At 41.2% G+C, this 24,356-nt stretch overlaps 2 protein-coding genes across 2 annotated transcripts in view; one reads left to right on the forward strand and one right to left on the reverse strand.

Annotated features, from left to right (window-relative positions):
• The first annotated feature begins 9,476 nt into the window (after positions 1–9,476).
• myl13 (myosin, light chain 13) lies at positions 9,477–13,307 on the forward strand. Its single transcript, XM_083653340.1, has 6 exons — positions 9,477–9,629; positions 11,384–11,411; positions 12,232–12,381; positions 12,579–12,752; positions 12,870–12,980; positions 13,093–13,307. Exons 1-5 carry the CDS (start codon positions 9,531–9,533, stop codon positions 12,974–12,976), a joined length of 558 nt encoding a protein of 185 aa, XP_083509466.1. The 5' UTR covers positions 9,477–9,530; the 3' UTR covers positions 12,977–12,980; positions 13,093–13,307.
• A 6,116-nt stretch (positions 13,308–19,423) lies between these two features.
• Positions 19,424–24,356, reverse strand: part of LOC310792337 (corticotropin-releasing factor receptor 2) — a gene marked incomplete at both ends in the record, with an annotated part of 38,546 nt that continues 33,613 nt past the window's right edge. Inside the window, 6 exons of the mRNA XM_083654059.1 lie at positions 19,424–19,567; positions 20,298–20,339; positions 21,578–21,713; positions 22,004–22,089; positions 23,215–23,287; positions 23,382–23,442. Of these exons, the coding sequence (XP_083510185.1) occupies positions 19,424–19,567; positions 20,298–20,339; positions 21,578–21,713; positions 22,004–22,089; positions 23,215–23,287; positions 23,382–23,442 (542 nt within the window). The remainder of the gene's footprint in view (positions 19,568–20,297; positions 20,340–21,577; positions 21,714–22,003; positions 22,090–23,214; positions 23,288–23,381; positions 23,443–24,356) is intronic.

The raw sequence follows: 24,356 nt of genomic DNA on the forward strand, positions 1-24,356 counted from the left end.
CCATGTCAGCGTGTCACAGCTCAGGAGTGCACAGCATCCAAATGTCCAAATTATCCCACTTGTTTCAGTCACATTGCCTTGCACATGGCCTGCTATTTGCTTTTGTGAATTCGTGTTCTGTTGCTGTTGGGGCATTTATGGCGTCTTACTGTCTTGACTGTAAATCTGATTGATTTTGTAGGTTTTATTGATTTGTAGGTTCCTTTTACATCTTGCCACAAGGACTACAGTTGAAAATTATAGCCAGCTGGCTAACACTGGCACATTGACAGAAATGTTGATTGCTGTCCTTATAAATAAATAAACATAAACATTAACATTAAACAATTTACAATTTATTAGTAGGATAAACCCCTTGAGATGAACCATCTAGTTTTCAAGGGGGGTCTGCTTTAGCTGATAAAAAAACATTCAGAAACAGAAATGTGGGAAATGGGGGAAATGTGAGATTGGTGAGATTGAAAAAGAGAAATAAATGACATTGTGGATTCAATTTGTTAGCCTGTGACCAAAGGAGGGCAGTGTGACTCAGCTGCTTGTGACAATTTATAACTTTGGCCTATGTAGACTCACATGCTACCACCAATTAAATAAATAATATTATCATATTGTTTCTTAATTAAATCTCATATCATACGCTTTTTTATTTATTCATATGAAGTTGCAGAGAAAGAAGTTTGAACATGAAGTTAATGTAGATGCTGATGTTCAAGGCATTGAAATGATTATTAAAGAACGGGACCAGACCTCAAAGGCAAGCACTCACTCTGTCTGTCTGTCTGTCTCTCTCTCTCTCTCTCACACACACACACACACACACACACACACACACACACACACACACACACACACACACACACACACACACACACACACACACACACACACACACACATACACACACACACACACACACACACACACACACACACACACACACACACACACACACAAACACACACACAGGAGACAAACACACACACACAGGATAGATAGATAGATATTTTTATTCAAGTGTCGTGCACACAGGGTGCCCAGCCCGCATGGGCTTATAAGACACTAAAGACAACAATCTTGCAAGGTGTGTAAACAACTTGACATAAACATACAGTATGTATGCATACATATACATACACACAATGTGTATGCATATATAAACATATCCACACTGGATACATATACACAAACGTACACATTATAAAACTCAAATCAAATATACAGCATATTTTTTCTCTTTTCCCAGGCTTTAGAAATGAAATTGGCTACATGGAATGCTCCCTTTCTAAAACATAATTCCATTTTTTTATAATCATCCAAAAAAAAAAAAAAAAAAAAAATCATTATATAGCCAGCTCATTTTCTCGAAAAGCACATGTCTAAATTCATCATACAGAGGACAGAAGAACATAAAATGAATCTCATTTTCAATCTGTTCTAGATCACAGGAGATCATCAGGAGACAAACACACACACAGGAGCAGAATGAATGTTGTTCACTGGGGCCAAAATATACATTTTCAAAACATGTATTGAAGGAAACCCTGCTGTGGGGGTCCACACCACCAAACAAAAACAGTCTTATTATCTTTGCTCAATAAAAATGTCTGCCAAACAACATGGCAAAACAGAGTCTCTATATTGGAGTGAAGCCTGTACAGGCTGGCACGCCGGCCATTTCTGAAAACTAAAGAGCCATTCACATCACATCCAGAACGATAAGTCTAAAGATAACCATACACTATAAAAAGATTTAAGTCGTTACAGTATAAGCAAATAGAATGTTTGTGTTCCCACTAAAATAACTAAAAACATCCAAACGATAACTATAAAGGCCCGTTCATACCAATGATCTGCAAGTGTTCACATGCGATCAACAGACGAAGTAAGACTGCAGAGAGCTACCAAATTCTCCCATCCCCTTCTTTCTTACAACTTTAATTTGAGCGCTTGAAAATGGTTCATCATCATGTCTGCACTCAAAAATTGCCCGGAGATTTAAATAAATATATAGTGAAATGTATAATTTTTTATGTTTTTAGTTATTTTTGCAGTGGGAATTAACAGTTATAGTCATCTTTATAGTTATTCTAGACCAGAGCGATGCGCACGCTTGATTTCTAGGGTGGAGAATCTAGAGATGTTTTACCATCGGCGCAGTTATGGAAATGTTTGTATGAGTACAGGATTACAGCAACTGCTTACAGACGATGTCGTCTGTTCTTCCTTCCTCATCACCTTCAATAAGTACTTTCATGCTGCTGGCTGGCTTTCTGCTGGAGAAGGCTGTGTAGAGCTTGGCCATGAGCTGGCTGGCTGAGGCAGGTAAATGCCAACTCGGTCATTCTCTTGCACTTGACCTTTGTTGATGGTAACTGAGAAAGCCAGTCTGATTGGAAAGTGCTGTCTGACAAAGGTGAAGGGAAGCTCACAATTTCTGTCATGGTGAGGAATTCTTGGCAGGAAGATCATTTCACTTTGTTTGTCCCTATACAGAAATCTCAGGTTCAACCACCTTGTCCATCATCTGCACCACGACCATCCGGGTGCCGTTCTTGAGAGTACGGTCAGGACCTGCTTGAAGGTTCCTAAGTAGCTCTGGGGCACGGTGGCGCAGTGGTAGTGCTGTCGCCTCACAGCTAGAAGGTCCTGGGTTTGATTCCCGCCTGGCTGAGATGCTGTGGACGCTGTTGTCAACCCCCCCCCCCCCCCCCCCATCCATGTCCCCAGTGCCCACTGCCCACTGCCCAGGTCGGCTATCTCGCCTTGCATGTTCTCCCCTGGGGTTCCTCCATACATCGCTATGGACATCCATTAAAAACATGCATAAAATCGTCATCTGACCAGTGATGACAGCATTTGAAGATGGTCACCGGGCACTGTAAGAAAGATAAGAATAGGCAGATTCCCTGCCTACCAACACGAGGGTTGCAGGTTTGCGCCCCCATGTTACCTCCAGCTTGGTCGGGCATCCATAAAGACATGATTGGCTGTGTCTGCGGCCCGGGTGAGAAGCTGGATTACGGGTATGTGTCCTGGTCGCTGCACTAGCGCCTCCTCTGGTCGGTCGGGGTGCCTGTGTTCGGGGCGAAGGGAACCTGTGGGAATAGCGTGATCCTCCCATGTGCTACGTCTGCCGGTGAAGCTCCCCGCTGTCAGGTGAAAAGAAGCAGCTGGCAACTGCGCATGTGTTGGAGGAAGTATGGTGCTAGTCTAGGGCTCTCCCCAGATCGACAGAGGGGGTGGAGCAGCGACCGGGGCAGCAGGAGGAAATTGGCCAAGTACAATTAGGGAGAAAATGGGGGGGGGGGGGTAAGATATGATATGGTATATATGTAAGATATGAATAGGCGTTGACTGTTATAGTTATCTTTATAGTCATTGTTAGGTGTGAATGGGCTTTTACAGTAAGTTGGCTTTACCAACTGGGTCCTATTAGATGCAGTTTAATTAAGTCCTCAAACACTTCACTTACCGCTTCAAAGATTTGATGAACCTGTTTGTGTATCAACCTCCTTCTTAGTATGGCATATAGTATTGGCAATATTAATTAGGCCTAGATTATATTCTGTAATATTGGTTTAGTTAGGCCTACATTATATTCTGTATATTGGTTTAGTTAGGCCTACATTATATTATGTATATTGGTTTAGTTAGGCCTAAATTATATTCTGTAATATTGGTTTAGTTAGGCCTACATTATATTCTGTATTGGTAAATGATTGTAGGGGTTGCAGTGTCAGCACAACTCCACAAAGCGGTAATGTGGAGCCATAGGGGATACTTAAGCAATATAGCATGAGAGTTAGTGTGTTGTGGCAAATATATCCCGCTGATCAGTTGTTATCCCACGAGGCCGCAGGCCGAGTGGGATAACAACGGGATATACACGCGGGATATACACGCTGCTCGAGTGCTATATTGCTTTTATAAAACGGTTTCCAAGTATGATAATATAAATATAATAATAATACTATAAGTCCGACTGGCATGGTATTCTGATAGAGTCAGTTGAAACACTACTGTAAGGCGGGACCTCTAGCAAGAAGATAGACGTGCGGGTGATTTGATTGGATCGTTCTGGAGACTGAAGTTGACATTGGCCAATCCTGGCGCTTGCTGAGAAGCTGAGAGCTTTTTGCAAAGCCCGACACCAGAGCCGTATGCCGACACCAAGTAACGTTACGTCTTATTTAGAAATGCGGGGTTAAGAGTGAGGGCGCGCGAGAGAGGGGTTAAGACATTAGCCCGCGTCTATTCTTGTACAAAACATAATTTTCTGCGAAGTATTAGTAAAGTCGATTCACAAGGATCTGATAGCTGTCTCCGCCATTTTTTTTTCTACGTTGTCATTTGAGGTAAGCCTTATTATTACTCTCTTAGTAAGAGAGTTGCCATGGCAACTCAATAACCCATGGCCATGGGTTATTGGAGTGGGTTACTGTAGTGTCCTCTAGAGAGAGAGTGGCATCAGCGGAGGACCAAAATGCGAGACTCATTAGCCAATGAACAGCCAGGAATGGGTCTCGCGCTACTTTTGCATGCTAAAATAAAGCTGATAATGTACAATTTGATTAATTTCAAGGGATGAAAAACCCTTTCAAAGTACAACACTGTCTATTCTCCTGCAACTCGACAGTGCTGCTTTTTTTACTCAAGAGTTCCACTTTCTACTTCCTGGAAAAAAACTGGTCCATTGGAGTGAATGGAGATGTCGGAACTCTTCTATTATACGGCTCTGGGTTACTGGATTTATACAATGGCTGTGAACCAATCAGATTGCTTGATTTGAGAGAGCCGTTTTATAATGTAAAATAATCTTAACTCTGTCCATGTAATTACAGAATACTACACACATTTTGTATTGCAGTGAAGGGCTTTTTGTATCCAAATATGATACTGTTGCAGCCATTGCAATGGATTGTAATCATATTATTATAATTATATCTTTCTTTCTTTCTTTCTTTCTTTCTTTCTTTCTTTCTTTCTTTCTTTCTTTCTTTCTTTCTTTCTTTCTCTTTCTTTCTTTCTTTCTTTGTATTTCTTTCTTTGATGGTTAATGAAACGATTGTTGCCATTTTAAATTCTTCTAATCCAAACTGCACTGATACTCTTCATGTAAAGTATATTGGACAAGGCATGAAGGCAGTCTTTAACATTTATTTAATCTCTTTTGAGTTGCAATAAATGTGTTAAATAACATTTAGAGTAGTCTAACTCCAATTAAACTTGGATGATCATGTCATTTCACAAGGCTGTTTAAAACATATGATAGCTTGACAGTCCTAAAACCTACAGTTAAAAGTGAATTGTGGTTTTCAAATGAATAATGTAAAAGATAGGATTTGAATCATCAAAGTTTATATTTTTAAGTTCCTGTGGAAACCGGCCACCAAGGCTGCCTTGTATCTTTTCGTCGTCCACCTCCTCCCTGGGAAAACACCACTCTCCAGATCCTCCCTAACTGGATTTCACAGTTAGGGTGACTTATGTTGCCTTTGAATTTTATTGCATGACAGGGAGATTTTGGACAACTGGCTATACCATGACTTTCATAATTTGTTGCACTCCGTCTTTCAACAGCCGAATATTCCCTCTTGGTTAATAGAAGTTATACTGTATTATTATTTTACTGACATCACTGAATTGCACCAGCACCTCTTAGACAAATACAGGCAGCTCTATTTTGGACTTGGGGCTGTGAAACCGCCCCGCTACAGCTGCACTGAAGGTCGTCCCGTGGTCCAAGTAACAATTGGCATTGTACCGAGGATTGGCGCCTTTCCAACGTTCATACCAGGCAGACAACAGAGTCACACCGAAATAGCCAACTGGACAGGTCTTGGAGGTTTTAAGGGCTTGTCCCTGTGGGGTTGGTCATGACATGGATTGTTGGTGTAGCCTGTCAATGACAATCACCTGGTACAATCTCAAGGGGGGTTGGTACTGGGCTATGCAGGGCTAGCGACATTTATACTCACCCGGTCTGACATACACTGTTTCCATCTGTGTCTCTATGTAGGTTAGCCCTGGCCAGGACTCTTGACAAGTGCACTCATGTGCTGTTTGAGAGTAATTAATGAACAACAAAACTTCAGCCATGATTTATTGTTCTCAAACAGAGTAATCTGATGATTAGTTGATATAATGATGCTTAATCTCTTTCCACAGGAGAGCAGTTCAGAGTTAAGACCAGGCTTCCACTGCAGCTTTAGAACAAGCATCAGTTAGTCAGGTGTTTCTTTTTAATCAGATTAAAAGCCTGAGCCACTCTGGATCTTTGTAGGTTGGGAATCTCTTCTCATCACTCAAATTATTGTATATCAGACATCCAGTGACAGTTTACCCAAAAGCCTATTCTGTTTGCAACTGTCACAATAACGTGTGTGCAATGAATGCTCTCAACTGAATGTTTTTGCAAATTGTTATGATCTGTCTTCCAATATTGTCTCTCTGGCATTAGCCTCATGGTGCTTATTTTAATCCTCCAATTACGGTAGTTTATTATAAGTGTTTATTAACTTGACATGCTGTTCAGGTTGTGTTTTTAGCAATGCATGACTGACAATTCAGTCCATTGACTGTGGGATTACTAGTAGGCTACTGTAGTGTTTTGCTAAACATCCTTTCAGAGCAAAGAAAATCTCTCAAAGCTTTCAATATTCCACATTCAGTCAACAGTCTTCACTTTTCATTATGAACAGGAAATCTCAAAGCTCATTCAGAATTGACTCTACAAATGTTGGGCTTGAATGTTTAAAAGCACTCGAGATAGTAGCCAGCAGAACTTATGTGTCTCTGGGTCGCAAGCCCAAGACATGATGCTGAGGCAATCCAGAATCCAGCTCTAATTGAAAATGGGTGTGCTTATTTTTACATGTTGGACTGGTGTAATGACATGTTGGCATATGCCATAACATTTTCATTACAATTGCTCAAGTTCACTATTTGCCAGAACTGAGTCGATTGGTTGCCACATATCATGTGACAGTGTGAGCCTATGCCTGAACGGTATTCCAGGATCTTTAAGTACAAGCTCAAGCAGCTGTCAACATCTTTGAGGGCAGACAAAGGGATGTAATGGCGTCTATAGGCAGAAGCCAATGATTCTGTAGACAGACGAAAAATAAATCACTTATTGGGCACTTTCATAAGAGATCAACGATCCAAAATGTTTTCTATATGCGTTGTTTACCATATTTCTCACAAATACTGTAACTCAGCTGGTTGGAGCCTCTGAGGTGCAGTAGAAGAACTGTACTTTAGATGTAACTGGCCCACTCCAGACTATGATCTCTCCTATAGTTATGTGATGAACAGTATTATAAAGGAAACCATTTTTATTCTAGAAGGTCTGTAAGCTGTCATCTGACATAGCCAATAGGAACAATTGTGATGATTTCATTCTCGCCTGCCATGGAAATCCTGTTTAAATCATTTGTCCTGCTGTGCTTTATAGGAAAAATCTACAGACTAAAAGCACAAACATACACTCTGATCTTTAATTGCATTTTAATTTAACCTATATGAGGAGGTGAAATAATCCTGGCTAATTTCTTAACAAATCACACTATAAACACTGAAAAATGTTTTATCTTATACATTCTGTTGTTAAACCTTTGTAAGTAGCCTAGGGTGTTCTGAAGGTTTTCATGCAGTGTTATGTACTTGCAATACTTTTCCATAGGTTAATAAACAAGTTAATACACTGTAATGAACACCATAAACACCAGATTAATAACTATATTATTATCATTATCATTATCATTATCATTATCATTATCATTATCATTATCATTATTATTATTATTATTATTATTGTCAATGGCATGCCCTGGTGACGCTGCTCTCATGCAGACACAATGCTTGGGGTATTTGCACTCAAACTTTATTTAATAATAATGCTAAGCTGCTAGATTCACAAAAACACCCTTGGTGCTCACACTATAAATAATCATAATCATAATCATAATCATAATCATAATCATAATAACCACTTTTATGTATGTACTTGTCAAAAGAGGATGCTTCATAGGAGTAAAAGACAGTTGAGATAAAGATAAAGAGGAACATAAAAGCACATAGCATACAAGAAGGGTCATAAAATAATTGTTTTTTGAAAAAATGATAAAACAATTTACACATGAATTGTGTAAAAGTAAGTCTAACTAGAGGGCACTTGGTATGGTAACGTGCATCCCACCGCCAACCTTTCAACAAAGTTTGGTGGCGTTACGTGAATCGGCGCCGTTTTATGATTGGCTACGCCCATTTTCACACTCCCTTTTTGGCCCATGACCTGTTGTGCACAAAGTTTTGTGCAAATCCATTCATAACTTTTTGAGATATCCTGCAGGGCAAGACATGACCTCCCAGCCAACTCCACTGGCGGAGGTCATAAAATGTATTTTTAAAAGAGATTTAAAAGATGACAGAGACTGATCTCTTAGTTTAGGGGCCAAAGCCAGTCTCGATTCCAGTGTGGCTGTCATCCCAGATTTCTTGACACTCTCATTTCCAACTTTGAGAGACTTGCTCACGAACAAACAATTATACTTCAACATCCAATGTCAGACAGAAATATCATTGTGTGAATTCTGTTTTGGGTGGATTTCACTTTAATGCTCTGCAAATCCCCCAGTCAGATCAGAACAGCTGCCATATAAATAAACGATCAACACAAAGCCAGCATCATCCTACTCACACATCATAAAGAATAATGCTGTCTCATTAGATATGTTTGGGATTTTCAATAATAATGGAAGATGCTGATCATATTGTGGCATTGTATTTAAACTACTTCAACCCCTCTTCTCCAACAATCACCTCTTCCCTCTGGCAACCAAAAATATATTTAAGAAGTCCTTCATCCCAAGCGCCATTACTATCCTTAACTCCACAAAGTGACCAACAAGACTTAAACCACAGACATAAACTGTTTTTAATGTGTGATGTAACTGTCTATGCTTGTTTATATCCTTGTCTCACTAATTGCCTTCTGGCCTCTTGTGTTGTTGTTTTTTGTGTTTGGTGAGCCAAAGACAATTTTCCACCTCGGGGGACAATAAAGTTATATTCTATTCTATTCTATTCTATTCTATTCTATTCTATTCTATTCTATTCTATTCTATTCTATTCTATTCTATTCTATTCTAGTATTATCCCCTAATTGCCTCTTCACTCAATTAACTGAGGTTACACAAGGTCTCACTTGTATTGATGGAAATAACCCGATTCGAAGAAGGTCCCAGACCTGGGATTTCATCTAATAGGTTTTCGTCTGCAGTATCCTGATGATGTGCAGAGACAACCCCCATTGTCTTAAATAGAAGCACAAAGGCATGGCCTTTTATAGTGCTCCCCCTATTGTTGGCAGCACTGCGGGTCCCACATGGGGGCGGAGAATGGAGATGACACCTGGGGAGAGGGGATAAAGAGGCCTAGCCCCTAATTGTACACCTCTACCCCAGAGTGTGCAAGACCCCTCTGCTGTGTCAACCGTCCCCTGTGTCTCCTGACAGCCTGAGAGAGCCATGCCGATCAAGAAGAAGGAAGTCATCCAACCAATAGTCGTCAAATCCACGGAGCCAGATCGCCCCAAGACCCCGGAGTTTGATGCCACGGGAGTGACGGTAACACAAACAACTGAACTCTCTTTTATCTACACCTATAGTACTGTGGATCAAGACGTGGACTCTTCTGCTGGGTTGTTTTCTCATTGGTTGTGCCATTTTGGATTGAGACCAGTGCTTTGTTTAATCATTCAAATAACCAATGATTATACACAGTGGCTATAAACTTAAAATTCTGAGATTTGGTCATGGACAATTCAATCTATTCATTTAACAATGAAATCATGATATTCAAGGATAAAAGCAACTTATCAGGGAGATGATTTCACGGCTTGTTCATCGGTTTGTGTTTCGAGAGCATCAGAGACCCCATGTGACATAAGCAGGGCAGTGCATGCAGAATGATGCTTGTTCAGCCATATTTGAACGGGTTAGGATCATGCTGGCAGCATGCACATTTCATCTTATATTTGTCTTCAAACACGCAGTACAGTATTAAACCCTAGTTACAGCAGCTGTAACTTTGTAACTCCATCGTTTTGGTTGGGGTTAAATTTGGAGACGTACGAGCTGATAGCAGACATCATGGAAAGATTCTCTTCTGCTGACTTGGCCCCTTCTCAATGGGTAAATGTTTTCCTGGTTGAGGCAGCCGCCATGTTACAATGGAGTGAGGTTAAAGCCACAAAATATGATTTTCATTATGTCGGTGAATCGCAGACCACCCACAGCACTCGTCTGAGGCCAAGAGGCTGGAAAAACCAGAAGGAAGAAAAATAGAGATAATTATAACCATCACCATCCATCTTTAAACATGCTTAGATAAGTGTTTGGATAATATTTGGACACAGCCTCATGGAAGGGCTGGGATTGTAGATATCCAAACATCAGACAGAAATTTAGGGCACTATCTGATGGGAGTCCAACATATACATACTGTATAAATAGTCGCCGTGTTTATTCAAATATGTGGTTTGTTTTTACAAATACCATAACACATTTAACAGAAGTAGAATGAAGATATTTTTGCATTGTTTATTCAAACCTGATAATGATGAGGAAAAATGAGAAAGCATAGTTTAGCTTTTAACGTTTAACTTCTAACATTTGAATACTGCTTTGTACGACTACTGACTACAACTTTACATCCTCGTGCCTCTAATGTTTATATGAAGCCCCATTTATACAGCTAAAATGATGCATCTTGATATTTCAAAATTTAAATTAAACTACACAAGACTGTTGGTCGATTCATGTGTGGGAGAATGTACTTGCCAGTCATGTCTTATATAGCCATTTACTGTCCCACACATGCATGCTCGAGTACTCAACACTATCCTTAAGCCGTGAGGTCTTGACCTTGTTGATTGCATGTTGTCTGGGTGTCGTGTGAAGTGTCAGTCACAACGTTAAAGCCTCCTCCGCCGTTATTACACCTCGCAGTAAAAAATAGGCTTCTCTGACAGCGTCGAAGAAGAGGGTGCTGGACTCAAGGTCACTGGTAAACAAAGCAATCTAAGATTGGAACAGATGCCTTGAATAAGCAGAGGGGAACTGGAGCTGCTGGAATGTCCAGAGCGAGTTGTGGCATTCAGTGTAACGGCATGAGGTGAGGAGGCCGGAGGGGTTAGAGAGGTCAGGGGTCAAGCTTAACAGATTGCTCTCCGTTTTTTAAAGCAATTTCCTCTGCAATCAATCCTGCACACTCACTGTACTCTGAGCTAGTTCTTCTGAATGATTGACACACTCTCAGACACACAAACACACGCGCGCGCGCGCAATCTAATCTCCGCGTTTGCTTTGTCCCTCTCCAGGTGGAGTTCACCCCTGAGCAGATTGAGGGTAAGGTTGCAAATGCTGCTGCATGCAACACAACTGTTGCATGCTATTTATAGAGCCAATGAATGGTTTTGTTGGGATAACACTCTGAGTGCCAATGAGATGTTCAGCAACAGGTGATGATGAGTAGGCTATAGTGTTGCAGGCCTGTGCTTTTATTCTCAAGTAGGCTAAATGCATGTAAGCGGCGTCTGGGTAGTGTAGAAGTAAAAGCACTCGCCTACCACCCGGTTCAATTCCCGGTAGCGGTACTTCCCTCTTGGTCAGAGTCATACGTTCCTACAGGCACAATTGGCTGTGTCTGCGGGTGGGAAGCCGGTGCGGTATGAGTCCTGGTCGCTGCACCAGTGCCTCCTCTGGTCAGTCGGGGCACCTGTGGGTGAATAGCGTGATCCTCCCACGCGCCTGCTGGTGAAACACCTCGCTGTCCGGTGAAAAGCAGCAGCTGGCGACTGCACATGTATCGGAGGAAGTAAGTGCTAGTTCATAACTCTCCCCAGATCAGCAGAGGGGTGGAGCAATGACCAGGACAGCAGGGGGAATTGGCAAAGTATAATTAGGAGAAAAATATGATTTAAAATGCATGTTAGAGAGATGGCAAAATACATGCTGTTCAACTTCAGCTCTTTAGGGTTTGATTCATTTCCCCTTTTCTCTAGTGAAGGACCCTTTTACACAAGGCATTCCGCCATAGATCGTTATCATAGTACAGACATCTTCAAGACCTCTCCTCAAAGTCAACCATACTGAAGCAGACAAAGTGGTTACAGACCAACATGGACACACTCTCAAAAAGCACATCTTGGTGTTGTTCTGTTCACAGACTTCAAAGATGCCTTCCAGTTATTCGACAGGACACCAGCCAACGAGATGAAGATCACTTTTGCACAATGTGGTGATCTGATCAGGGCTTTGGGCCAGAACCCTACCAATGCTGAGATCATGTATGTCCTTGGAAAGCCCAAGGCTGAAGGTAGCTATCATGCACAAGCAATACACCAATTGAGTAATTTGCCGTCTGTGTGCAAAATCTGACTACAGCAATTTCACTATTGTTGAAAACGGTTAAAGTTGTGGCAACATCAGTAATATTTAGTCGAGTTTTGTTTGTTTCTTATGAGGAAAAAACATATTCATTGCACATACAATGTCCTACCGCTTTTTCTATAGAGATGCAAGTCAAGATGCTGGACTTTGACCAGTTCCTGCCCATTCACCAACACATCTGCAAGGCTAAGGACCGTGGTTCATTCGAGGACTTTGTTGAGGGTCTGAGGGTGTTTGACAAGGAGGGGAATGGCACAGTCATGGGTGCTGAGCTCAGGCACGTCCTGCAAACACTCGGTAAGTCTAAGCATCACCGACACTTATAAACAAAATGTTTCACCAAATGATAGTAGTGGGAGAGAAGTCAGTTCATTGTGAAGATCAACATCAGTGTTCCTTCCTCGTGGCTCACAGGTGAGAAGCTGAAGGAGCATGAGGTGGAGCAGCTGATGGTAAACCAGGAGGATGCCAATGGCTGCATAAATTATGAGGCTTTTGTAAAGCACATCATGGCATCTTAAAGAGGTACAATTGTCTCTTTCAACCTCATTGTGAGTTTGGTGCTACCGCATTGTATAAGTGTGTAATGATCTTTTGTAATAATGTATTTTCTCTCTCTCTCTCTCTCCTTCACTAGAAAACCAAGACACTGATTTTTTTTTACCTCGGCTGATCTTATTTTTTCCCTGTAAATTCCACCTTGTATATTTCTCCTTTCCATGTGTCTCAGATGGATCAATATTTCATCAAGTTGCAAGGACAATAATTTTCAGGTGCTGATTATTTTTTTCTATGACCCCTTTTGTTGGCGCTATGCACACATTGCACGTCGGCGTCGCCACTGTTCATATTGTAGATCAAAGAAGGTAAATAAATCAATTCAATTTTCATGGTGTAATGGTGTGTCGTGGTCTTTTTCAAAAACAGCGCTTGAGATAGATGACTCATTCGTCTGTCTCCTCCACCTGAAATTGATAAAGTTGGTTTGTTCTACATTGTATATATTTTTGCCATTGCCTTGATCAGGGGCACTGACAGGAGTCTTAACCCTAACATACTGTACATGTGGAACAAAATTATCAGCATTATCAGCTGAAGCGCGTTTTTTCTCTCTTTGTCCTAACATACATGTCTTTACATGGTGGGAGGAAACCGGACACATGCAAACTCCACACAGAAAGGACCCAGGATGGACCGGGGTTATCTGAATAACTGATTCCCGAGAACCCCACAGCAGAGATGCTCACAAGTCATTTTTTGCAAGTCCAAGTCAAGTCTCAAGTCTTTGGTCACAAGTCCAAGTCAAGTCTCAAGTCTCTTATGGAGGAGCGTTCTATCATCTGCTGGATGTCATCCAGTCTGCTTTTGAATCCTTTATCTATTAGCATCCAGTATCAGCATTGATTAGATGATATTAGGAGACATGTCCTTATGTTAATGCACCAAAAAATAAAATGCTTGTTCACAAGTCCCAAACCTCAGTCCAAGTCAAGTCTCAAGTCTTTGAGGAAGAGTCTCAAGTCAAGTCTCAAGTCACTGTGTGTGTGACTTAAGCGCGACACAAGTCTTAGTTTCAAGTCCAACTCCCCATCTCTGCCCCACAGTTTGTTGAACATGCTGAACATATCAGCCCCAAGGAAATTTGAGGAATAGTATTTCCCCTTTTTAGCCAGCAGAGGGGGCCGCAGCTTTAATAACCAAAGATTCTTCATTTTCAATTTGGGATTCAGTAAAATTGTGATATTGAGTCAGGAAACCTTGTTTGTGGGGTTCGTTTTTGAATTTGACTTTTTAAACAGATTCAAAGCTCTGAAGCATTTATTGAGAACATAATAAACATTACATGATGGAGGAATTGTAGTTATTCATAGAATATTAATAACAGACATATTGTCACAGACAATCCTTCCCACTTGTCCTGCAAAACACAATTTAATTTTAGTTCACGTACACCACCAGTTAACAGCGTGCACCTACCCCTTCTTTTGTCAATTCACACCAAGTCACTCAACACAGGTTAATCCCTGCTCATGACAATTCAGATATCCGGGTCACAACCTGGGAGAGATGCATAACAATTAGCAATACAAATAGCAACATTAAAATCAACAATTGTCCGACCTTTGTCCAGTAGAGCCAGCCAACCCGGGTTAACCCTTTCATACCCCTTTCACACCAAGGGTCAAACCCCCATGTTGATTTTGGGTATGAAAGGGTTAACCCGGGTTGCTGACCTACCTTGGAAGGTGGGTTGGACCAGCTATTTGTTGCTGTATGTATGGCATACAGATATGTTAATTCTTGTTATGCATCTCTCCCAGATTGTGACCGGGTCCTATCTGAATTGTCATGACCAGGGTCCAACCCTGTTTGTTGGTATGAAAGTGGTATCAGACACAAAATCAACCTGGGAATAACCCTGTTTGGACCTCTGGTGTGAAAGCGGCATGGGCGTCGTTAGGCCCGGATCTTTTTCTTTCTTTCTTTCTTTCTTTCTTGAAAAATTGCCCCAGCCCCAAGATCTATTCATCTGTCATTCATGTTTTAAAGCCCTAAAAAATAACATGATATACAGTATGATATAGTTGATCAGAAATGCAACAATTTGCTTCCTCTCTGTGTGCAAGTAACCTATATAGAAGGAAGAGACATCACTCATCACAGTGTTCGAATTTGGCATTGGGGCTAGACTGGGGACAGTTCTATTGAAGTGAATGGGGCAGGCATGGAAAGTCCCACTATATACCATCATACAGTATCTGTGTACTGTTGTTTCACGTTTGATTGAAAAATGCTTCCACAGATTGCAAAATTCGAACACTGAGATGTGAGTGATATCTTTTCCTTCGTTATAGGTTCCTTGTCTGTTTGTCAATCAAGGCTAATGGTGAAGTTGAATAATTCATACATTTGCTATGGGTACTGCCTGGAACCCTCTCAAGGACCCCTGGTGGGTCTTTTGGGTTCACTGTGATTCACCCTGCACCAGCCGGCACCCAGGAGAGAAGCACTGCTGTGCACAGGGCATCCTCAGCTGTATCACATGATTTCTGAAAAGTTGCTAAGTCCGTCATCAAGTTGGCGAAAAGTTCTGGTACTGACTCTTCTAAAACTAAAGCTGTGTTTGAAGTAGGGCTAACTATAGAGGCCGGGGTCGATAGAGGCTGCCATCTCTCTTTTCTCAGCCTGGTTGTTATATATTTAGTCATTTGCACACAGCCAATTCGCCACTCCATGATTGCACCAGTTGTGGTTGCTGCATATGGGACACAGTTGCAAAGCCTCTATGATAACAGATAAACCGTGTTGTCATGGAGTCAGTCATTTGTCTGATGTGACTTCCGACAAAGCGAGCAGTGCTCACTGATTATTATTAATGTACATTTTAATCATAACTCGCCCAAATCTCAAAGGGAAATACCATGCATAATGTTCTCATCTGATATTTACATTGATTTGCCTTGAATGATTTGATAAATACAAGACAGTTCTATATTTAGCATTCCCCATCCATAATGTTTAATAAGCCAATGTTTTGAGGGAGGCTTATGCAGCTTTCAACCAGGACAACAACTATAATATAATGCCATAGCATAGACTGGTGAGGGTCCAGTGTCTTGCTCAAGGGCACTCCAGCAGGACGGGTGCTTGCTGACACAGGCGGACTGAGCCAAGGACCTCTAGGTGAAGGATGGTCTCTCCAACCACTAGACCTCCCTGCCACCTATAGTTAATTTTTCACATGACCAATTTAATCTTCTATTAATAGCGAGCGTCAGTATGATGTGTCCCAGGGGACCCACGAGTGAATGATTTATTGACAGTAACGTCAACTTAGAGTTTCATCTCATGCTCAATCATTCACATAGTTTTTTTTATGTAGCCAATGCAAAAAGGTTGCATTGTTTAATTTTGATTGACTATCTCATGTGTTTTTGTTGGTTCATGAACTACACATTATAAGATAATAATATAGCGGTTATAACCCCCCCCATTTAACAAATCCGTTTAATAGAGACACAAGGGAGCCTGGGGGAAAGAATCCAAGATTAAGTACAGATGTGCGCCTTGCCTGTGGCAGAACTGCAGCTCCGCTGTCTGCATTAGCCTTTATTAGGCTGCCTGCATCAGAGTCCCAGCTAATCGTTGGCGGATGTAGAACTCAGTCCTGAGGGGTCTGGGCATCGGCAGCATTTTCTGCTCCACTTCACTCCCGCCCAGCCTATACTATAAGAATAGTACCAAGTCCACATGCATATTACATAACCTAGCAGGGACACTTTCTCAGGCCATCTTAAAGTATTCCAAATGACAAACATGTTATTTACAACTAAGACAATTAGATGCCACAGTGCCAGCAACGCTACTGTAGTCCACTCCATTAAAAATAATGATCAGAGCCATTACAGGACTGCTGTATTTGTGTCATGCGGTGCTTGAAAACAGGAGGGACAAATAGCAAATGCATCAACCAATCAGATCCCATTAGGGCAATGTGTGGCTGATGTCAAATTGCCCAAACTGAATAGGCTTAATGCATCATCCACTGTCATCACTGATGTCAGTCTCTCTAAGATTGTCCTGTAAAAAGGCAACAACAAGAAGAGTATGATTTTACTTGAAATCTGATGGTATTTTTTTCCACATGTACATGTACAATATATCAATCACACACAAATACATAATTTACAGAGAGATAAGTTTCCTGTTCACAAATATGCATTTGTAAGGCAACATGGGTGGCTCAACGTATAGTTTTCAATAAAATCATTATAGGTCAAATGTATTTATGTTCACTAATAAGTTACCAAATCTGACATCACACACATTGAATATACATTTCATAATGAAAAGAGTACAAAATAATACCGACAAGATTTGGTCTACAAAGTGCAGTGGGAACAATGGAAATATATAGGTAAACATGGTTTGACTCTTTGGTGAGTTGAAATAAATTATTCATTTTCTCTCTGTGTGTGAAATAGGCTATCAAATGCAATTTCACAACTGTATCAGGTAAAGTTAAACTTTCACAGAATGAGCTTAAGACATGATGGAGGTGGGAGGTGTGTGCAGTGTTACAGCTGCACAAGATGTGATGGTGGCAATAGAAACACAGGTAAATGTTTAAAATATCTACATGAAAATCACTTTGGATGATCATCAACACTTGAACTCACTGTTCTTATTGGTTGAAATCAGTCCAATCCAGCAGCACAATAGAAAGACATCTTTTGTAGGCTAATGTAATAAAAGTCGTACCAAATACAAATATGAACTGTACATTTTACAAGGGGTGATGAAAGATTATTTCATGTCCTGTACAATAGCCATTAAACTCTAACGAAATTTAATCACAGTCTTTGAAGTGAATAGATATCTTGTTATTTTATTAATCTACAGTACAAATCCCCAGCCAAGCCCATGGATCTGAATCTAGACTGAAGAAACAATGAAAACTGAACAAAATAAAATGACATACAGTAGTTTCACAGAAAAGTTTTACATTCTTAATCGTACCACCTTCTCTTCTGATGTTATTCAGTGATTGGAGGATTGGACCCTAAAAACATGTCATGATAATCACTGCAGTTGGAGCCACTGCTTGATTTGATCCTAACCCCAACCAATCATGCCTCCTCATGCCTAAAGCCAACCCAATCAGAGGCAGAGTAGGGCAGGTGACGGGTCATCCTGGCACTATCCTAGGAACCAGACGAGGCACTAGTGCAGCGACCAGGACACATACCCTTAATCCGGCTTCCCACCTGCAGACACGGCCAATTGTGCCTGTATGGATGCCCGACCAAGCCGGAGGCAACACGGGGGCTCGAACCTGCGACCCTCGTGTTGGTAGGCAAGGAATCTACTGCTGCACTACCCGGAGACACGACTATGGTTCCATTTTCATGTCTTTGTGTTCGAAGACATGAAATTCCAATGGTCCAATCTCCTGAAAAATTAAAAACGATTGTGCCACATGTTACATCAGGGGTGTGCAACTGGCGGCCCGTGGGCCGCATGCGGCCCCTGACCTCACTTATTGTGGCCCCTGGGTCAATTTCCCTTTTTTCATTTTTTTTTTTTTACAAAGTAGACGTTTTTGGTTAGGTTAGGTTAAACCAGCAAATCTGTGTTTTTATTTTACTGTACATCCCAGAACATGGCGCTAATGGCATTAGCATCGAACCACCACATACTGTTTAACATTAGCATTTGAGTTAACACTATTGTAACAAACTATATCCCGGATGCACATTGCACATGCAACATTACAAATCTGATTAATATGACATATTTGGGTGATGTATGCCATCAAATTGCTGTAGCGGTCTGTTTTAAAGCTAGAGCAAAGTTTCTGGTGTCATCTGAATGGAAGAATTACTCAATTTGAATATGAAAAATATAAATGTTGGTATAATAAACTTTGATTCCTTTTCATCAAATTAATAGCTATAATTGGGAGTGATGGTGTTACAGTAGGCTACTGGTGGAAGTGCACAAAGTCACAATTTGGCCCTCTGGTAGCGAGGACCTTTTTTTGTGGCCCTCTCTACCATCAAAGTTGCCCATCCCTGTGTTACATGATGCAAAGTCTAGATACAGTTACAGTGTTACAGATATGTTACATGATGCAACGCCTATGATACAGTTACAGTGTTACAGTTTATTTTGAGATGCTCATCTGTTCTCACAAGCACATACATATTAACGTCCCCATTATGACTCACCTCTCACAGTGAGTGGACACACTGCAGCTTGTTGGTGGAATCTGGAAGTCAGTCTCTTCTGTATTGTGTAAATCACTTCATTTGAAGTCCAGGGCATCTGTTTCTCAGCAACAGAGGGCGTCACACAGCTGTGGTCTGTTTGATGCTGTGGAAGCTGATCCTAGTTGACGATGTGGGGACGGACACGGCCCGCACCACTCGCACTCGACCAGCAGAGGGCGCCCTGCAGGCCCCCGGTCACACAGCTGTGGTGGTCTGTTTGATGCTGTGGAAGCTGATCCTAGTTGGCGATGTGGGGATGGACATGGCCCGCGCCACTCGCACTCGAAGGGCGTGATTGTCCTGCCAGCGGTGCCACCGTTTCCTCACTGCAGAACGCACCTAAAACATCAACGATAAATTACCTTATTGTCGTCGTAAACTACCCAACACAACCCATTCAACTCAATTTCAATAGATCCAGATGGAATACAGGATTACAAATAAATAAAAGCCCTATTTCATTATTTTATTGCTAAACATATTTGCTGACTACTGAGTTACAGTATCGCGTTTTATGTTGATTTCAATGACAAATCTAAAGTTGCATGAGCGTGTTGATTGAAATTCATTCTCGCACACCTTTCAATTTTCAATTATAGAAGGGTTGTGGAATAAATCAACCGGAGGGTGCTTAACATTTCATAATTACTGACAGATGTATAATTCCTTTCATGGCATGAATGGCCTTCAAACAGCTGGAATTCCAGCAATTTGCCTGTATCTTCATCAGGTGAAGGAACGGAGCTCAGTAAAGGTCTCTATCATATTTACGGACCATTATTAAAATGTGATGTTGGAGTTTCACTGATGCAATAAAAAACACACAATCTATTTTCTTTTCACAAGCTACTGTAGCTAATCCCACTGATGTATTTGCTTTAATCAAATTGCAGATGAAAGGTGCTGTCTAAATACACCCTGCAGTTAGCCTGCTAAACCAGTAATAGACTAATGAAAGAAATCCACTTTGTTTTTTTTTAGGATCATTCATGTATGAAAGAACTTTGGACATTTTAATAAAATTAGTAAGCAAACGCGAATAGTGTTTTGCAAAATTCTGATGACTCACCTCTCCATTTAAAAAGCAATAAAATACGGACACAAAGAAACCCTGCAACAGAAGACAGATGACTATTAGAAGTAGCTTTCTAAGGTTCCTTGCAATACTTGGCTGAACCAAAACTGGATAATTGGAAATGCATGTAGGTATCAGACATGCAGAGGGCGGAGTCATACAAGTGATAAGAAAAGAGACATCAACACATGTGGACAAAGCCCATAACTTCTTTATAGGAATCACACAAATAGATGTCTCATTAAATGGAGCGTGAATTCCCTCTTCTCTTCCCACTCAGCCTTACATTAAGGCACAGAAGACAGGGAGACGGAAAAATAGCCACAGAGCTGAACTCACGCCCACATGGCCCTGTTCCTGCTGACAGCTGAGAGCACAGAGCATAAGGCATGGACTGCCATGTTGTGTGTAAGCTCTCTGAGAGCACAGGGCATAAGGCATGGACTGCTATGTTGTGTGTAAGCTCTCTGAGAGCACAGGGCATAAGGCATGGACTGCTATGTTGTGTGTAAGCTCTCTGAGAGCACAGGGCATAAGGCATGGACTGCCATGTTGTGTGTAAGCTCTCTGAGAGCACAGGGCATAAGGCATGGACTGCTATGTTGTGTGTAAGCTCTGCCACATCATCCCTCCCACAAGAGGGCTCATAACCTCAGATAATGTCCTCATGAGAGAAGTGCAGTGCACTCCTCGATCACCTTGGGACGGGTCAAATTGATCACTATAAGCGGATGATCATTACTGTATAACCGTGTTTTTTTTCCCTTTTTCTTTATTTCTCATGCAGATTAACATCTATTTGTATATGTATTACATGAATACAGTACATAGAAAGTAAAGGAATGTTATCGACTTTAAAAATCCATACAGTGAGTTAGGCCTCCAGCTGTTTCAAACACAGCGGTCTTACATAGACAGAGACACCACCATCTCTCCACAGACAGAGATGCTGCAATCTTGGCAAATTTTTGGCAGTTTGAAAGTATATTTTAAAAAAAATACTGTAGTAAAAAAAAAAAATCCATTGTTCTCAGGTGGGACAAGGCCCAAAATGATCACTATAAGCAAATTATTTAAACAGCATTTGTATAGGAATGATTCGGGACAAAGCTTTTTTTGATCAAGATATAAGCGGTTGATCACTATAACCTCTACGATATAACATGATCCATTATGCAATTAGCAAGATCCATTGTATATATTTAGATGCGTTGGGTGGTTTTCACATGAGTGCATTCCTCATATCATCTCTTTATCATTGTCTTTATTCTCACCTGAAACGACTGTAAAAACGAGTTGAAATAGATGAAAACTATCTGCGAAATGTCATCCTCCCCAGGATTGACAAAGAAGAGCATGTAGGTGATCCCCAGCAGAGGTAGTAAGACCAGCGTTGCTTTCACTGCTTTCCTGTGAAGACAGAGAGATGGGACATTTCATACAAATGTAGTTGGATTCCAGCAGAGATCATTTCACCTAAATGTGCGCATGCACCATTAACCCTGCACACATTTAAATGTGTGTAGCTCATGCCTAACATATCCGCCATATACTGTAAATCACAAAGTCCTATTAATGTGAACAGGACCAGCAGTTACAATGCATGCAAACACCCTGTATGCTGTAAATGGACTCTAGAGGGGGAAACAGACCAAAACACAGTAATCAGGGCTGAGAAAAAACATATAGAATGAACTCACCTGTACTGTATTGTTTCAGAAGTGGTGGACGCTCTCAGTTTGGTCATAAGGATTCTTACTATGTTGAAGAGGAAAACAAAGTTGATCTAGGAAAGAAGTGAAAAAATGAATGCATACTGAACTCTGCACATAATGGCTTCCACTGACAGTAAAGTAGCCACTGAGAGCAGATTCTGCTCATTATCTACTGAGTGAGGAGAGCAACAAAGGTCAAAGGTCACCTGCTTTCTCAACAAAGTGGCGTTAGAAGAAAGCCGACACAAAGCAGGACTGGTCAGACGGCCACCATATGCTGCTAACAGCGTGTTCAAGACCAATTACTGTAAAGACATGGACAGAACGGACTATGGCTATGGACAGAATAGTCCTCTGATCTGTAAAAAAAAAAAAAAAAAAAAAAGAAGAAGAAGAAGAAGAAGAAGAAGAAGAAGAAGAAGAAGAAGAAGAAGAAGAAGAAGAAGAAGAAGAAGAAGAAGAAGAAGAAGAAGAAAAAAAAAAAAAAAAAAAAAAGTAGTGGCAAGCAATAGTTTTTAAAGCATCAGGTAAATTAAGTCTATCTTTCTTAGTGGTGATACCTGCAAGAAACTGCATGGAAATCATGGAAATGTCTTGCACTGTATGATCATTTCCATTTTGAAGTGCTATTTATTTATTTATTTAAATGCCCCCCCCCCCCCTTTTTTTTCTCCCAATTTTACAGGTCTAATTTTCGGTGGCTGAAGCGCGGCCCCGGTCGTTGCTCCACCCCCTCTGCCGATCGGGGGAGGGTGTATACTCTCACATGCCTCCTTCAATACATGTGCAGTCGCCAGTTGCTTCTTTTCACCTGACACAGAGGTGTTCCACCTGCAGGATGTAACGTGTGGGGGGTCACGTTATTCCCCCCAGTTCCCCTCCCCACTGAACTGCTAGCCACTAGTGCACTGACCAGGACTCATAATCCACCGGCTTCCCACCCACAGACACGGCAAACCGTGTCTGTAGGGACGTCTGACCAAGCCGGAGGTACCGCTGCCGGGAAGTGAACCCGGGTCTCCGCCCCGCGGTGGTAGGTGTTTTACCGCTACACTACCCAGATGCCCCTGCAGTGCTTTTTAACCAGTAATACAAACACTAGCAGTGATCATGTGCGTCATTATGCTATGAATGACCGTTCTAACCAATCAAACAGAAAGCATAATGAATGGCTCTACAGATCTGTTGTTGCTCACCAGAAGGACAAGAATAACTGGTCCTTGGTAAATGTAGTCAATATATTTTCCAGGTTCCTTGCCAAACCAACATCTGTTAACACAGAAAATAAATCAATAACACGTGGTTAAAGAAAACATTATTATAGGGCTGGAAAAACACATTGAATTCTTAAGTCAATGCTTACTGTTCGTTTTCGTAATACAGTTTTCCAATAGCCCAGGCAACAATTATAGGGCAAGGAATACCTGTAATAGAGAAATGAAAAGATATGGGTTAAGAAAAGTGTTTGCAAAACAACATTAACATTCATGAGGGGAGGCGTAGAATGTTGTTGGAAAAAGCTTCTAAATGCAAGTGTCAATTTTCAGCGATAAGAGCTCTCTAAACTGAATTGAGGTGTGTTGTGCATAATCAGTCCTCAAGTAGATCGAAGTACCATGCGAACTTAAAGCAACTTTAACAACATTTAGTTTACCCAGAACTACAGGATATGATTTTACTAAATTACATACAAGACAGTGGCATATAACATGCCATTTATTTATCATTGATCATTCATTGATATACCGTATATATATTTTTTTGTCATGGTATAAGAGGGAAATACAGTATTATACATTCTTCAAAAAACCTATTCAAGGAGCATACTGGCATTTTCCCTGCCATCATTGCATGCTCTGTGGATTAAAAGCGAGAGAAGTACTGTACATTTCCCCACCACTAAAGGTTTGGATGAGTAGACATCACTGAACAAAAAGACAAGGTTGGAAGCCGCTCCAATGCGGAAGGTGACAGTATATGATTTGTTTCGGAGGCACAGAACAGCAAGGCACAGAGAGAGTCAAATAGAACACAGTGGCTGGCTTCTATGCAGGTTAAGCATCATGTTTGAAGCACACTTTGACAGCCACCATTCATTGTTACTTTCACCCTCTGCATTAAAGTGGTTTGCTGCAGCCCTTTCGGAAGCCCATATTGTTCTCTAGTGCAGTGATACTCAACTTCGGGGGCCAGATGCGGCCCGCGACAGGGTGCAGAGTGGCCCCCCGACCATTTTCTAATAATTCCACGTCAGTTTTTATCGTGAATTAGAATCTAATTCACAATAAAAACTAACGTGAAATAAAGTTTGACTGAGCTCCAGCTAAATTGTCAAATG

Source organism: Poromitra crassiceps (genome assembly GCF_964638095.1).
Source record: "Poromitra crassiceps genome assembly, chromosome: 17".
NCBI lineage: Eukaryota > Metazoa > Chordata > Actinopteri > Beryciformes > Melamphaidae > Poromitra > Poromitra crassiceps.